Source organism: Balaenoptera musculus, chromosome 9, assembly GCF_009873245.2.
Source record: "Balaenoptera musculus isolate JJ_BM4_2016_0621 chromosome 9, mBalMus1.pri.v3, whole genome shotgun sequence".
In the NCBI taxonomy this organism is placed as follows: Eukaryota; Metazoa; Chordata; class Mammalia; order Artiodactyla; family Balaenopteridae; genus Balaenoptera; species Balaenoptera musculus.
In genome coordinates, this window is record NC_045793.1 from 86619899 (window position 1) to 86637971 (window position 18073).

The window sequence follows — 18073 nt, forward strand, 5'->3', positions numbered from 1 at the left end:
TCTTACATTACCCTGCCATCAGAGCTTCTCTAGCAGACTGGAGAGATGAGGAAGAGTGAGGGGTTGGGGAGAGGGCAGAACAAGACCCTTTCCCTGCTTAAGTGCTCAAGCCTTCAGCCTAGAGGGGCAAGGGGTAGGGGAAGCTCTTAATTGAAGATAAGGTTGCAATGCTAACTGTACTATAATTTTTAATAGCTAAAAGTGCTGAAAAATAATGGAATTGTAATACTACCCAGCAGGAAAGGGGAGGGGGAGTTAACAGCGCAGCTGGTAACAGTTATTGGAAAAATAAATCAATCACACATTCATACCTCAGTGACTAGAAACAATTCAATCAAACAAGTTACATTAATAATGTGATATCCTTGGAAAACATAGGTGATTAGAAAACAAGTATTCTCCATCAGGGCAACCCTGCAGAATTGTTTTTCTAGGAATGGTGATGAATTTGGAAGTTTCCATTCACACGTTTATACTCAGTCCTTTTGGTGACAGGTGGCCCATATTTGTAAAATGAAGAGGCAGCATCACACCAAAAACAATGCAAGACTGAACAGAGACAATATAGGAAGGGTCAGCTTCCAAAAGTAGCAATATAACGATGAACTCAGGCACGCTTGAAGTGCCATCACCGAGAGATATCCAAAGATTACGAGGAAATGTAAGAAAGCGAATGGGAGAGATGACGAGGGTCGTAGTCCAAGGCAGGAACCAAGGACAAAAACACAGAACATACACTTAAGGAAGTGGAAGACAGGATCAGGGGAAGCATAATGAAGTGGATCCAAGTCATTCTTGAATGTCCAGCCACACGAACTGTTAAAGGAACCTGTCCAACCCAAATGAAGGAGTCAGTGGCATGGGAGAGCTCAAGCTAACTAACCGTGCAGCGATCAACCTGCTGTCTTGGTACCAATGACACTCGCTATGCAGTATTCATAAGTTAATCAGCTCCCAGTGTAAAAAAAAAAAATTGTGATTTCATTTCCCAAAGTTAATATGAATTTTTATTTGTTTTCTCTAGCTCATAGGGGGTATGTTTGCTTTGTTTATTTGTTTGTTTGAGAATTAAATGAGATAATGCTTCTAACATGCCTAGAAAGTATCTGGCATAAAACTGTGTTCAGTAAGTGCTAATTATTTTGAAGTGTCCACTTTTTCATCTGAGTGGTTCACAGCTGTGTAACAAGATCTTGGGCCATTAAATGAGAGTTTAGTATACAGATAGAAATCTAGAAGCATGTATGGAGTAGTGTCAGTGTAAATGTTCACACAGAGAACTGAAAATAATTTGAGTCTAGTTAAGATGCATGCTAGAGTTGTATCACTTTACCTGCATTTTTCAAAATAATTAATCATGAAACTTAATTATTATTAATTATGCTATATTTAATAATAGCAGCAAGTGGTACCCTGAGCTCTGAAGATAGAGGATGTCTCTTATATCAGATTCCCAACTGCAGTCAGCTCTCATGACCTCACATCAAATTGCATTTCTTTTCTCCACCCAATATTCTCTGCATTTCATTGGATGCAGGGGTCATTTTTCAAGAATTTGGTAAAGGAGTAGAGGAAGCAAAATGATTGTGAATCAGGATATAGGTGGGAAAGTCTCATTTTGAAAACGGCAGATTTGCCATGGGATGTACGGGGAATTCTGAGAACAGCTGCAGTTACACTAATCAGACAGTTATTAACCTAAACTGCAAAGTGGGAAGAGTTCAAAAAGTGCATTGCAAAGCTACAATAAACCAGAGGCTTTTCATTCTAGTGATTTAAGAAAGCTTTACATTTTTATTTCCAATTAACCTATCAATACTGATGTCACTTAAATACTCCTAAAGAATATTATCTCCTCATAATTGCCAGAAAACATGCTGCCCAATTTCATAGCTCAGCTGTTCTCATGCATGGATGGACAATCTGAATTAACTTGAACAGAAACAAGATTTTTAGACACTCGGCTACGTTCCTAGTTGTAAAATTTAAGTAATTAACATGTGACTTTAAATAGTAAAAGAAAATAAAGTGGATAATGTTTATTTTGTGCATCAAAATGATAGTGATACAATGCTACTCTATCTATTCAGTGTTAGCATATCAATAGAAAAACTATTGTAATCCACACATTCATTGCCAGTATAATTGAATATGGTGGCAGTGAGTAAAGGTCCTCTGGAGAGCTGTCTTAAAATTAAGCTATTAAAGACTATTTTCAATGTGACCAAACGAAGGTAGTCGACCCCAAAGACATGAGTTTTTCTGCCCTGTATACAGACTCCTTGGGCATATTAAAATCGGGCCCAAGGACATCCATTTTTTCGTTGATCTGAAACTTTGACACTATAAACATAACATTTATTCATGGAGAAAGTAGCTGAAGTGATCAGGGAAGTTTAGAACGTGAAGTACTAACTAGATCGATTTACAATTAGAGGTTTTCTCATTGCACCTTTCTTCCTCATCCTACTCAAGCTTGAATGAACCTGGACTTCAGAGCTATTTGTGACACATGATTATGTGTATATTTTTAAACAATAGCCCAAAGGTTAATAATAAGTCACAAACATCTTAAATAGTTTCGTGTTTCTATAGAAGGAAGCTTTAACTCTGAACTAAGTAAAAACCCTCTAGTGTGCCGCTCTCCCCTCCTCAACGATGCTGAAGCAGCCTTGAGAAGAATAGGGGGCTCTGGGTTTGGGAATTAGAGAACCTGTGTCTTGTCTCGGGACCTCCACTTATAAGCTATGTGAGCTTTCACAAAGCCTTATTCCTCCCTCAAGCGCAGAGTCCTAGCCTTAAAGTGAGGAAAAATAGAAACCCAGAGATGAAGAGATTAGTAAGATGGGCTCCTGGCCCTCAGTGGCCCTGTGTATGGTTTAGTGTGTGTAGTGGGTGTATTGTTAGCAACTACTTCCTTTATTTACTTTAACCCCCAATCAGTCAATCAATCAGCCAATCATTTCTCTCTCTCTCTCTCTCTCTCTCTCTCTCTCTCTCTCTCTCTCTCTCTCTCTCTCTCTCTCTCTCTCTCACACACACACACACACACACACACCAGTCAGATGCTGCTAGATGCTACAAAGGATATTGTACAAGTGTAAATCATGATCTCTGCTTTCAAACTGTACTTTGGGGGTATAATTATAAGTCTCATCTGAATTTCTTTTCCAGTGCTTCTATGTCTGCTTTCAGCCAGCTTTGCCAGCACAAAGGCATGGTTATATCAGAAAGAAAAGAGGTGCCTCCACCTTGTGGCTGGGTCCTCTTTAGCTGGTTCCTGGCAAAGCCCTGCTATTTCTAAGCTTACTTCTCATGGCAAGTAGAAGAAGACTGTATTGTTTTTACTTTCATATACTTTTTCACCTTTATATTGTAACAGGTATTACGAACTTCTTTTTAGCCCTTGTTCTCACAGAATTCAAGGTTATCCTTGGCCGAAATGTAGTAGGCAGCATTTATTCATTCACTTAAGAAATGTTAATGAATCTCTTATCCTGTGCTAGTCACCTTAGTCAACACTGGAAAAACAATCGTGAACACAGAACTGCCCTCAAAGTGTTCTGACCCCAAAGCACCCTCTCTGTCAAACTCCCACACACCCTCAACTCCCTCAAGGACTCTCCTTCTCCCATTAATCATTTTATACCTTACACAGTAATCATTTTTGTCCTCACTACAAGTAAATTTTTATTATCTATTGTTTTTAAGGCAGTGTGTTCGCTATTACTAGGTGGTACAAAGATATAATCCCTCTTTCCAGGAGTTTGTAATTTAGTAGGTGCACAAGTGGTGGGGGGAGGAATGAATACACAAATGACTAGAATAAGAGGCAGGGGTGCAGTAACGTCTGTAAGAGAGGCATGGCCAGCGTGCAGTGGATGCCCAGAGAAGGGAGGTGACATCTCCCCCCGGAGGGACCAGAGACAGCTTCATGGAGGAGTTGAGTGGAGCCTTGAAGCATGGGCACAATTACAAGATAAGACTAGAGGAGTTGGGGAGAATGGCAAGAAAAACTAGCAGAGGTGATGGCAAGATAAAAAATGCAGGGATGGGAGCACCCAATGAAGAGTGGAGGAATGAGAAGCCGGCCAGATTAAACCCAAGAGAGTGGCAGGGATGAGCTGCAAGGTTGGGGGCACAAGATCCCGGACGATCTTCACATGGTGTCAAGGGGTCTGGATGCTGTTCAAGAAGTTGGGAGGAGGAGCGTAGGTGTTTGAAGAGGAGAGAGACCAAAGCAGAGGCGAGCTTCAAAACATGATTATGGCAGCCATATGGACCAAAAGAGGGAGAAGAGAGGAGTGGTGAATGGAAAATGGAAGCAAGAGAAATGGGAAATGACAGGCTGGAGACAGAGTGGGAGTAGGATTGATGGGGCCTGGAGGCTGACCAGATGCAAAGGCAACTCTGAAATCTTTAGCAATTTTAAAAAGCACATTCAACTCAGTAACCCTGATGCCACTTCTCTTTCTATAACAGTATCTTAAGAGACTATCTGTATAAAAATGAAGTATTAAAACAAATAGGGACTTCCCTGGCGGTCCAGTGGTTAGGACTCTGCACTCCCAATGCAGGGGGCCCAGGTTCCGTCCCTGGTCAGGGAACTAGATCCCACATGCCGCAACTAAGAGCCCGCATGCCTCAACTAAAAGATCCCGCATGCAGCAATGAAGGTCCCGTGTGCCGCAACTAAAACCCAGAGCAGCCAAATAAATAAATAAATATATTTTTAAAAAATGGTCCACATCCAAAAAAAAAAAACCTTAAAAATAAATAAATAAATAAAGGCTTCCAAAAATAGCTTCTCCAGTACGGGCAAGGTTATCACCACCTGATTTTTATGTCTTGTTCTTAAATTATTTTCTTAATTAAAGCCTTCGTCTTAGTTCATTCAGGCTGCTATAACAAAATACCACTGACTGAGTGGCTTATAAACAACAGAAATGGATTTCTCATAGTCCTGGAGGCCAGAAGTCCAAGATCAAGGCACCAGCAGATTTGATGTCTTATGAGGGCCCACTTCCTGGCCCTGTGTCATCACAAGGTGGAAGGGACAAGGGAGCTCTCTGGTCTCTTTTCATAAGGGCACTAATCCCATTCATGAAGGCTCTGCCCTTTTGGCCTAATCACTTCCCAAAGGCCCTGCCTCCAAATAGCATCTCCTGGGAGGTTAGGATCTCAAATGTGTATTTGGGGGGCCGGGATACAAACATTCAGACCACAGCAGCCTTCATATGTCATACTCATTCATTGTTTTAAAATCTGTGCCCATCCCACCTCAGTGTTGGTGCTTCTTTTGTTCTGCTTTCCCTCAGATCCATTCTCTTTCCTCCTCTCCCTATTCTGTATCCTGGGGGACTGATCGCTACGTCTGCATCACCCACACTCTCTTGCCCCCTGGTTTCCTGTTGGGTTAGGCTTATGAGAAGCTCTAGTAGGAGATCAGAGGGCAGGAAGAGAGAAAAGTGTGTTCGTTTTCTATTCCTGCTATAACAAATTACCAGAAACTTAGTGGCTTAACACAGCACAAATTTATTATCTTACAGTTCTAGAGGTCATAATTCCAAGTCAGTTTCAGTGGGTTAAAATCAAATTGTCTTACCAGCAGGTCTAGTTCCTTCTGTAGGATCTAGGCGAGAATCCGTTTCCCTGCCTTTTCCAGCTCCTGGAGCCACCTACATTCCTTGGCTTGTGGCCCCTTCCTCCATCTTCAATGCCATCAGCGGAGCATCTTCCCTCACGTCTGACCTCTGTCCTGAAATCTCTCTCTCAGACTTTGACCCTTGTGATTATATTGTGCCCACTCAGAGAAGCAGGAGAACCTTCCCATCTCAAGATCCTTAACTTACACCTGCAAAGTCCCTTTTGCCATGTAAGGTAACATATTCACAGATTCCAGGGCCTAGATGTGAATGTCTTTTGGGGGGACGTGATTCTGTCTGCCACAGAGAGGTTGGCACATTTCTGATCCCTTTTGCTCCCTGCCTCAGTGCTCTGGGCCAGCAGTGCTCCTTCCTTGACAACTACAGCTCCAGTCAGGTGGCCCGTCTTTCACGGTTCGAGCTCTCACTAGGTCCCTGTTACTTTCTATCCTCCCCCGGGGTCTTGCAGACAAGAGATGGTAATGGCATCTGCCATACTTATTTAGTGCCTCAACAGCCCTCTTTGGTTGTCTTAACCCTGCCCACACCTCTGAAATAGTCCCACCATTAAATTATCTTCAAAATCCCAGCTGACTGATACATCCATCTGGGTATACCTTTCACTCTAATTCACACTGTTAACATCAGGTCTGGAACTGATGTGTGTGCGCACACACACACACACACACACACAAAGTAAATGCAAAGGCAATTTGCAAGTAGGTCAGCTTCAGGAAAACAAGGAGTGGTTATCATGTGCCTATATAGCAGTCATCGCACAAAGACCAACGCTTGCATCTGGAAAATAAATCTATCTGATTAGATAAGTATGCAGAATAATAATCCCTCATTTTCTCTCAATTACATCCAGGGAAGGAAAATCACAGCCTACATCGATCGGTCCACAATGGAAACTTTTCTTTTTGATTTGCTTTTGTTTATTTTTCAATCAACTAGGGAAACTGACTTCATGACCTAACGTAAGTGATTTCTGAGCAAATGAATAAGCCACTAGCTGAGCTGCGAATGATAGCTTTCTATTCTTTCTCAGGCGGATGATTTTAAGATATTTCTCCAGTCTCCTCTTCTTACCTGAGCAGTCAAACCAACATATGAAAATGGAATGGTTGTGCTTATTTTTCCCTTCATAGGAAATATTTTGCTTCAACCAGCTTGTGTTTAAAATCTTCTTCTTTGTATTTCTGTCTGTTGCCACACTTGCAGTTATCTCTCTGTCCTGCTTTAGGGTTTGGATTATCTGCGCAGCATTCAAGGAGGTTCTTTTTCTAAGAACTATTTATCAAAATCATAGAATTAAAAAACAGCATTAACACCCTATAAGAATTCCTAAAAGGCAGCACTTTTGGGGACTTTAACCTCTCAGTGATATTTTCAGAAAATTGTTTGCCTTATTTCTCCATTAAATACATTTTCAGCAGCTCGGCGGCTTCTCTCCTAGATTCATTGTGAAGAACTTACCACTGTGTTTCATTTGTTTCTCTCTTCTACCATTATGATGACAATGGTGGTGATAATGATAACTACTACAATTAATAATAAAAGATTATATTTGTATAATACAGAGTTTACAAGGCACTTACGTAGACTTTATATTATTTGATCATGGTCAAATCTGGTTGACATATACCATGAAACCAAATTTAAAACTTTTTACACATCTTGCTTAAATTTGGTTTAAACAATAAGGAACATAGAGTCAAAACACAGATTCTGAAAGCTCCTTCTTTCAATTGTTCATCCATCCTTTGAACAAATCTGTATGGGTATTTCCCATGTGACTGAGTCCCTGCCTTTGGAGGGCTTACAGCATTGTGATAGGCAAAGGTCAATAAAGTTGTCCCTTGTTATCTATGGAGGTTGGTCCCAGGATCCCCACAGATACCAAAATACAAGGATGCTCAAGTCCCTTATATAAAATGGCATACCATTTACATATAAACGACTTATATATAATGTATTTGCATATATTTTGCATATAAAATATGTTCTCATAATACATGATCATACTTTAAGGCATCTCGAGTACTCATAATACCTAATACAGTATAAATGCTATGTAAGTAGTTATAAATACAATATAAATGTTATGTAAATAGTTGCCAGGCATGTCAAATTCAAGTTTTGGTGTTTGGAACTTTCTGGAATTTTAAAAAATATTTTTCATCTATGGTTGGTTGAATCTGTGGATTCAAAACCTGTGGAAATGGAGGGCCAACTTTTAAAGAAATGCTGAGGAAAGGCACCCAACCCAGGACTGATGGGGGATCATAGAAGGCTTCCTGGATGCAGGCATACCTGAGCTTTGCTGTAAGGGATGAGCAGGATTTAGTTATTGAACGAGGAAAGGCAGAGTCTAGACAAAGGGAACAGCATCTGCAAAGACACAGAAAGAGAACTGCTCCACCCAGAAAGCATACCTAGAGCAGGGAATGGGGGACCTGAGGAAGGGCACATCAACACCAATTAAAAGCCCTGGAAGAGTGAGATTTAGAAAAAAAGCAATCTAATAAAATTCCCTGTATGAGATTAGTGTTAGTAATATTCGACAAAGAAAAAGGAAAGTTTTGGTGATAAAGATACCAAACTATAATTTAGAGTTGACTTCCACAATTGGGCTACTACATTATCTTGAAATTTCAGATATATTTCCATGTTTTAATTTAGAGGATTTTAAAGGTAAGAATGAGAAATGGAAACTCTTGAACGAAGAGTGCCCCCTGAATCTCCACCACAGCAGCCCCCTGACTTGAGTGAGCACCCAAGTCACCACCCCTGCCCAAGTCAGAGACGGAACATTATTTGAGCTATGACTAAATCTTTTCTAAAGCGAAAATACACAAATAAGAAAAACGTGACATGAGGTACCCTACCCACATCAAGGCGTAAGCCCTCAGAACTCTGCAGCGACCCATAACTTCTTGTTCCCCTTCCGTTCCCCTCACCTCCATGACCCTTCCAAGCAGGTATGTGCTCGGGTATAACCTTGATTAAGGACTTTTCTGGAAATCCACCAGGGCTCTTTCACACTTCTCTTTGGATAAAGTTTCTTAAGAGATGTTGGGGTGTTTTCTTTTTAAGTGATTACTGTCTAGAACATAGCATAGAGTCTCAGACAGAGCTCAACATATAAATTAATTGAGGCAAATAAAATCCACATAGTTTCAGTGCTCTCAAATCTGAATTTCAATTTCCAGTGGGGTTAGAAGTTCTCTCTGGAAAAGCCTGCTGACTTGATGGGCTTCTGTGCCTTGCTGAGGCAATCGTGCACAGCAGTTTGTAACCGGAGCCAGGTCCTATAATAGGCACTTGGATGCCATCTAATTTAATCACCAGTCTCACGGAAGACATGGGAAGGTGAACCAAAGCACTCAGTGTAACCCCTTGGAAAAGAATTTTACTGTAATAGTTATTAAATAATATCTAACGAAGGTTAATTGTGAAAACAGCCATGATATATTAACGGTCATTATCGAGTTGAAAATCAGCCTGTCCTTTGCTCCAGGAGGGCCATTATGGCCCAGGTGTCCTTTTGTCAGAGCACCCAGTGATGATACCTGTGGCAGGCAGAAGCGAAGACTCTAATTCTGATTCTGTTTTTCTGATTTTATTCGAACTCAGCCTCCCTTCGTCTTTCTCTCGATCCTTTAGCATTTGTTTCCCATAACAATAACATACCTGTCTCTAACAATTTGTGTAGGTCACCTTTACTGAAACTTCATTTGGTCTCCTGGAAGTACTGTTGAAATTGTTACGGTTTGGCTGCAAGTGCCTAAGGCAGTATTTCAAGAAAGCTTTACAGTATATGCTAAGGTGCGCAAAAGCTGAACTTTCATGAAAACGAAGACGGTCACTATAACTGAAAAGCAATGCTAACATTCATTTACTCAACCGTGATTAACCGAGGGCCTACTTGTCAGGAATTGTGACAGGTATAGATGACACAAAGGCAGTAGGTACATTCCTTGCTCGTGAGGGGTCTAGAGTCAGCGGGCGAAACCAGCCTGTAAGGAAAGAATTATGACAAAGCTAACCTGTGACCTCGGACCATTAGCCACACAAATGGTCCACAGCTAAGTCTCTCATGAAACACAGACTAGAGACATCGATCATTGTGTTGGCATAAAATTCTAAAGGAGCGCAATTCCTCACACCTAGTCATAATCTAGGATCACTTCGGTCATGTATAATCATATGAAATAGGTTCTTGTGGTGTGAGGGCAATTATCTGATTGCAACCAGCCAGGCATGTCTGTGGAGACATCCAAGCAAGCCTTGAGCAGAAACTACCACGACTTGGGGCTGAAGTAAGTCCAGGATTAATATAGTCTGTATAAAGATTTAGTTGAGCCAAACCAAATACTTTCTATATGACTTTACTACAAAAATGCATACAGTACAGAGTTCAATTTTTTTTTTTCTTACAACCTGAATTATTAACTGCTAAGAAATACTGAAACTTTTGGGAATTCCCTGGCCGTCCAGTGGTTAGGACTTGGCGCTTTCACTGCCGGGGTCCCCGGCTTGATCCCTGGTCAGGGAACTAAGATCCCACATGCCGCGTGGCGTGGCCAAAAACATATATATATATATATACTGAAACTTTTACTTTTACCTGCCTCGGCTTTCCAATAAGAAGAGAGGTTTTGGGCTCCCCTGGTGCCGCAGTGGTTAAGAATCTGCCTGCCAATGCAGGGGACACAGGTTCGAGCCCTGGTCTGGGAAGATCCCACATGCTGCAGAGCAACTAAGCCTGTGTGCCACAACTACTGAGCCCATGTGCTGCAACTACTGAAGCCCATGCACCTAGAGCCCGTGCTCTGCAACAAGAGAAGCCACTGCAATGAGAAGCCCGTGCACTGCAACGAAGAGGAGTCCCCGCTCGCCGCAACTAGAGAAAGCCGGTGCGCAGCAGCAAAGACCCAACGCAGCCAAAAATAAATAAATAAGTTAATTAAATTAAAAAAAAAAAAAAGAAGAGAGGTTTTACCTGCAGAGCCTCAAGCAAGTTCGAGGATTTGGTAATAGTTTTGTTAAAGAAAAATCTGCCAAGATGTGAATAGAAATGAGTAGAAATGCAGAACTTGTTAGACTGGGCCAAGAAATGGCAGTCTTCTCTCACTCCGCCTTGCCCCTGAGACACTGCTGTAAGGTTGTCAGTTTCCCCAAGGGGACCACAGATAAAAGCATTTCTTCCACAGGAAAAAAAAAAAGAATGCCTAGGATTCACCTTATGTCCTTTGGTTAGTTTCCTACATGTGACGTCTCCTTGATCCACACAAAACAAACACACACATTCCTGAATTACCTCTACCTGGTTTGGGTGTGTCTGTCTGTCTGTCTGTGTGTCTTTCTCTTCCTCTCCCCCATCTCTCTCTCAATTCTAACTAGAACTTGATACTTTAAAAATTCTCTAAGAACAAGTGGAGGAGATCTTTAAAGTTTCATTTTAGTAATGCAGCTCAATAGAAAATAGCTCCATGGTGTGGGAAAAGAAGACTACATCAGAGTCACAACCGGTCTTTTTCTTCATCCCTGAATGGGACGCACGTTTGCCACTGTCACTGCGGTTGTTCTATCAAATTAACCGCCCCCCTCCAAACAGTTCACTGCGGTGTAGGAAAGGGACACTTCAAATGGCTGCAGCTGGGCAGCTGTATGGAGGTCGGAAGGTAAAGAGAACCTCTTCTCCCTCTGACAAACCCGTCTTATTCATCGGATGCTAAGAGGGTGAAAGTGAAAGGAATCACATCCCAAATTTATTTACGGAGCTCCCTGTAAAATGACTCTATATAAGGCTGATATTGGAATGAAAATGGAAAGTAAACCTTTTTACCATTTATGTCATTTCACAAGGAGAGATGGGAGTCTTGAGGCTGGGCCTGGACCGAGTTTGTTACCACTGACACTAGATCCAAATGAGTTGACCCACTTTTGCAATCTGCCCAGAACACCTGTAAGGTTCAGATCTATGACCGTGGCAGCATTTCCATCTCATTGCCTGACCAGCGTCCCACCTCAAAATTTTTTTTTCTGAATTTGGTAAGATTTTGAACTGTTCCCAAACTTCCACTGCTCCCAGTGAGGCAGGAAGACCGTCTCCACTGGCACCCTGGAATGGACAGGGGCTTGGGAGAGACTGAAAGTCTTAGACAAGCGGCTAAGGACCTTCGATTCAGCCAGCATCAGAGTTGTTTTCTTCTCCTTCCGAGGGGACCTCACACGGAAAGCTGCCAAGCCAAGAGGTCAGCTCAGGCTTCCAGGAACTCAATAAAAATACATCCCTAACTCTTCCCAGAGCCCAATCCTGAAAATCCCACACCAGAGACGTCAGCCCAGCCCCTGTGCAGCCCCTGAACCCCTCTGCTTCTCAACCTCCCACACAATCTCCCCACCCACCATTTCTCTCTCCCCGGCTAATTTTTTCTCCCTTAATTCTCATGGCTCTTAGTAGGGAAAAGGGAAAATAACAAACAGACAAGAGAATGAAAACATCAGATTTTCTAAGTGTGACTGTTTCTATCCCACCACAAGATTCCTTGCGCCTTCCTCAGGGTTCTTGTTGAAATGTCAGTCTTGAAACAGAAGTGTCCTCAGGCAGTGCTGTCTGTCAGGGTTTGAGTTTGGGGTCAAGAGTGCTTATAACCCATTCCCGCATGGTTCTCAAGATGAGCCGTGTGGAAATGCTTCATTCATTCACTCACAAATAGGTACAGTGCACCCCATACAAGATACACAGTCAAATGGGGCCTAGTCCCTGCCCTCATGTGTCCCATGGTTTTCTTCCCCACAGTCTCCCAATTTCTCACCTGGATTAACAATGTGACAGCCTCACAACTTCAGCTCCCTTCCTCAGTCTCCCACTTTCTCTCCAATCCACCCTTCACACTGTCTCAGGGAGATTCCTAAACACCACTCTGCTTCCCTGGTCAACTTACCCCTTGTTCAAAGTTTTCAGTGCTTTGCTGTCAAATCTCAGGGTCTTGGCATATGCCGTCCTCTCTACTTAGAATGCTTTTCCTCCTCCTTCACCAGGGGCACTCCTACTGATACTTCAAAACTCAGTTGAGATGTCACCACCTCCAGGAAGCTCTCTCTGACTACCAGCCCCACTCTTCTAAGTTAGATGCCCCTCCCTTCTCTTCCCTTAGCACTTTGTGAATACCTCTGTCAGAGCAAAGAGATATTGGATAGTAATTGTCTTATTTACCCACTTTCTCTAACTAGACTGAGAACATGTTGTAAATAGAAGCTATACCATTTATCTCTCTTTATCTGATCTCCCCATTAGACTGCCTAGCACATAATCAGTGCTCAGAAATTGTTTGATGAGTGAAGAAGCTCAAAGTTGAGGAGGGAAGACTGAGAAGCATAATTGTGTAATGCGGTGTCATAGATAACATAGCGGGGTGCAGCGATGACTGAGCGGAGGGATTGCACACTTCTGCCCGAGGAGAAGACAGGGTCTAGGAAGCCATCCCAGGGGAAAAGAGCTTGGGCTGGCCTTAAGGAAGATTGGGAGAGCACCAGGCCTATAGGAAGGAGAAGGCAAGAGAACAACGGCACATGGAAGGCCCTACCTGCCTCAGTCAGCATGATGCAGCTGGGGAGATCTCCCTTAGAAGAATGATACTGGTGACAATGAGAAGACATTGGTGGGAGAGTATTGGAATAATCCAGGTAAAGACCTGAATTGAGCTAGGAGCTCAGCAGGACCCCCAGGTTTCTGGCCTGGGTAAATAAATGGCGGTGCTATCACCCAGGATTAGGAATTGAGAGGACAAACTAATTTGGGAGAAAGAAACACCCGGTCTGCTGGTGTTGAGCTGGAAGTGGCCTTCCGGACATCGAGGTGAAGATGTTTAGTAATCATTCAGGTATGTGAGTCTGAAGAGAGTAGCTGGGAATGAAGACTCTATTATAACAACTTCATCGGAACTTTTGTTTTTATCTCTACAATTTGACACTGTGCCTTGAGGTTTCAGTGAGGACTGCTGGGAGAGGGATAATTGGTCCCTCTTCTGCTACTGGCTTGGATATGTGGCCTCAGGCTAGCTGCTGGACCTCAGGCTGTGCCCGTTGCCTCCTGGGAAAGGTGACAGTTAGGGAGACCTGAAGAAAAATGGTGCAAACATTGGCCCTACAACTAATTAATTTAGTCTTGTCTTTTGTGATTCTTCTATGGAATGTGAAGTTCATAACAGTGAGGCCAACCTCTTCCACTGCCTTAAAAGGGTACCTTCCAAAGGCCACCGAGTACACAAAGGGGGAAGTCTTTACCTTCATTACATTGGGATCCTTGCCCCTTAGGGAGTCCTTTTTAGGTGGAGATGTCACTTCCTTGCTACAATAAACTTGTGTTTGTTTTGCCCCCACCCCCCTTTGGGGGAAGGGGCTTATTTTAATGCCCTTTTGCCATTGTGACAGCAACTTTTTGTTCCTGTTCTTACCCAGCCTGAAGCATCAACCTAGATATTGCTCCCCTGTAGGGAGTTTATTTGCAATTCTGTCTGCATTATGGAGTTTAGGCTGAGATCTGCTTTGTTTCAGGAACCCAACTAAAACAGCATTTTTGCAAAGCAACTTATTGTGCTTTTCCTGGCTAATTTGTCTTAAGTGACTTGCACTGAAATCAAACATATTTTAATTCAAAGTTTCCTGGCAGTAATGGTACTGTGGGAGTTACATGAGGTGCTCATGGTTGAACCTCTTTTATTCCAAATATCTATTCACAAAGGCTAAACGGGAACCGCTAATGGAACCCAGGCACTTCCAGCAATTCAAGAGGGATTGGTATTTAACCAGTTTCTGGCAATCAGGTGTGAGCATGGCAAAGATTTAGCAAGGGCATTACTCATGTGTGGAGAATGGAGTCATTTTTAATTCAAAGGACTGTGATAGAAAATTCATCATCAAACTTGAATATCAACCAACCACTGTTTACAAAGACAGCAATAGCATAATAGCACCCAGGAAAATTTAAATGATGCATAACAAAAATTCTCAGAGAAACCCAAAAACAAATCATTCCACCCAACACTTTGAATTAGATACCTGCCTAATGTGTTCAATGAAAAAGCCTTAAAATATTTACTTCTTGATTCAAAGCAAAGATGCCAGCTTACTTTGAATTGCAGTATCAAACATATTCCCTAATTTTTTAAGAAAATCCTAAACAGTTCAACTGTGGCCTCTGCCATACTGGCTGAATATAAGTGACATATCATCACAACCTCCATGGTCTAATATTTGAGGTTCTATAAAGGTAAATAAAGTTTGGTGGTCAGATTCAGGATGTAGCCAGGGATTAGCCTCTTCTAAGAAGCGGCAGACTGCAACCAAATTGTTCAGTTGCTCTCTGGAAACTGGTCATCTAGGGCTGCTTCTCTAATCTGTTGGAAATGCAACTTGAATAAAACCATCTTTGGCTGACTTGATGTCTCTTTAATTAACAGGTAGGAGATCAGATCATTGAAATCAATGGGGAGAGCACCAGAGACATGACACACGCCAGAGCAATAGAGCTCATCAAATCTGGAGGAAGAAGAGTCAGGCTACTGCTGAAGCGCGGGACGGGGCAGGTCCCAGAGTATGGTACGTTTCACGTTTTGATTCACCTTTTTTCTGTTTCTTCTGTGTACTGTAAATGCCTGTGCTTATTTATAAAACTACATCAGTTCCCTAATTCTACCTAAATGTATATTTAGTGATCAATAGCTGTAGGTATATACACATGTGTATATTTAAGCACAAGGTATATATTTCTGTGAGCTCTTTCTTTTGCTCCCTTATTTAGGTAATGTTGAAAATAGCAAATGTAGGACCTTCAGGGCATCTCTGAGTGTGCTGGGAGTTCTTGCCACATTCCTATATTAGAACTTTTGTAATTTGACTGATAGTCCTCTGTTCATTTGAGTCCACAGTAATTTATCAATTATTTCCTGAAATGGCTCGTGCAGCAGACTGTCCTGTGAGATGTGTAACCGGGGCCAGGGGACAAGCAAGACCAAATCTTCAAGGTGTGAAGATTAAAACATAAACTTCAGTTCATGCAGTGGTTGCATTGCCTTGGCATTTAGGGATATCCCAAAAATTCACTCCTGTGTTGTATATCTGGATGCTTTTGAGGAAGGCTTTAAAATGCCTTTTAATTCATAGGTTTGCCTTCAGAAGTCTTTAATGGTGTTATTTCCCAGCAGCCCATTTAAGGCGAGGCTGACATCATTACCCTAGCATATCAGAAAGTGCTACGTGGTCTTTACGTGAAAAGCAGAGAAACCTGAGCTGGTCTTTAATTAATCACAGGGAGTAACAGAGACAGACACAGACAGATATCAGTACCGAGGTAGCGCAGATAATACCTGTCCAGATTAGGGAAATAGGATCTAACTGCTGATCGAATGAGTAGTTCAAATTGTTTGTTGATCTAGATAAATTTGATTTTCATTTTCAGCTTTCCATTCCCCAAAATCTAAATAGTACTTTTTCCTCTCAAATCATGCTTTCTGCCTAAGTTACCTAATAACTGACTGAACACTTCCTTATTAGCAGGACAGATATAACCCTGCATTCAGCTGAAATATCTGAATTCAACAACCCTTAAATACTTTGTTTCCAGGGTCTTGAACACACCCAAAGCCTACAGGAGGGGCTGGTAAGCCCTCACATTAAGAGTAGGACACCATTCAGAAATTTCTGTAGGGTTGGCTGTATGCCCAAGGAAATATTTCATAGCTTCCCATCCTTAATACTTGGATCTAATTAAATAATTTTAATTATTAATATTAGCAATAAGCGCAGGCCTGAGCCTGTGTAATGGCACTGGCATTCATCCCTTTGCAAAGAATCTGAACTCTTGAAATAGAATACCTTTTTGCACCCTAGAGCACATAAAGGGATTCAGTAATATGAAACCGACCTGTGAGATTCTATCAGTTCTGAAAAAGATCTCGTTTTAAAGGCGTGTTTCACTCCATGACAAGACCTGTTATCTACATCCAGGGGTTCTCATAGAGTTAATGCTGTTCTTATTGTTCTAACAAATTAATCTTAAAAATTAACCTGAACAACACGGGTCTCCTGAACTTTCTATTCTTTTTGTAGAATCACTATTTGGTCCCTACTCTGAGCACCCACCACACCTGCTGCCGCTCTGTAGCGAGCAATTACAATAGTCTGCCAACCAGCGTGGCGTAACTCAGACTGTAATGCATGAGCATGAAGCTGCCTCAAAGCAAAAAAATAAAAACATGTTTTTGAACAGCACCAAAATTCAAGATCATGTCGACATTATCCCATTAATTCTTAATGTCGTCTGAAAATATCTAGTTAAGGTTAAATTCCAAAATTAACCAACACAGAGAGTTTGATAAATATCTGGGCACACTTTTGAGGGACCCATTGTCAATACTCTTAACGCCAGCAGTACTGCAGAACTTCTGAATGTATTCTTCTAAAATGTAACATTAAATCATATACACGGGTAGTGGTAGAGCTTGTCTGCTAGTTTTGATGTTAGATTTGACATGGATTTTGACTGTAAAATAATTTTAGAGGTTACGTCACAAAAGAACAAGTTTAAAAGAGTGAAGCAATCTCCTTTAGGGAAGTGAAAGAACAGTCATAAACTAAGTAAACATTAGTTCTTCAGGAAAATCTAAGTCCAAATTATGCATAAGAAACCAAGAAGGTTAGGGATCACATCAGCATTTTTGAGGATGACGCCTCAAATGATATTTCTGGAACCTCACAACGACTAATGAGGCTGTTTCAGGGTCCCCAAGACCACCCCACATTCGGAGATTTGCTTATGAGACTCCTGGGGCACAGAATATGGTTGTGCTCACAGCTCAGCTTTCAGACAGGGATGTAGTAAGGACACCCCTTGGGATCATAAGGCGGAGTTGGAGGAATCCACGTGCAGGCTTCCTGATGTTTTCTCTGTCTCCCATGAGAGGCCACCCAGAGAGCTTTCTTCCCAAAGGAACAAGAATGAAGCAGCATATGCACGACCGTGTGGCTGCCTTGCAAGGTCCATGGGAGATTCGGCACCCGAGGTTCCCCCTGGGGGCTGGGCCTGCAGGCACCCTCTGCCTGGCACGTACCCAAGTTCCAGACTCCCAAGAAGGAAAGCAGGTGTTGAGCATAAACCACATTGTTCGTACAAACAGTTGAGGTACAGTGAGACGCCCTTATTGCTTAAGGAAAGCTATATATTAGCGTAGGGAACGGATCGCCAGTCACGTTCCCAGATGCCAGCCAAAGGCCAGCCTTGCAAGAAGGCCTTTCTAAGGATAGCAGTCCCAAGCCTGCTCTGGGGACTTGTCCGGCACCAGGAGCGAGCTGCGAAGTGGCCACACATTCACAGACTATGCAGATGCCCCCAGTGTATGAGGAGTGCCCGAAGCTAA

The 18073-nt window shown here is 42.2% G+C and overlaps 1 protein-coding gene across 9 annotated transcripts in view; it reads left to right on the forward strand.

Annotated features, from left to right (window-relative positions):
* The window catches only part of MAGI2 (membrane associated guanylate kinase, WW and PDZ domain containing 2), a 1338650-nt gene that overhangs the window by 1262659 nt on the left and 57918 nt on the right, over positions 1 to 18073 (forward strand). For all 9 annotated transcript variants that reach the window (XM_036863218.1, XM_036863220.1, XM_036863221.1 and 6 more), the window contains one exon: positions 15119 to 15257. In XM_036863218.1, coding sequence (XP_036719113.1) covers positions 15119 to 15257 — 139 coding nt within the window. The remainder of the gene's footprint in view (positions 1 to 15118; positions 15258 to 18073) is intronic.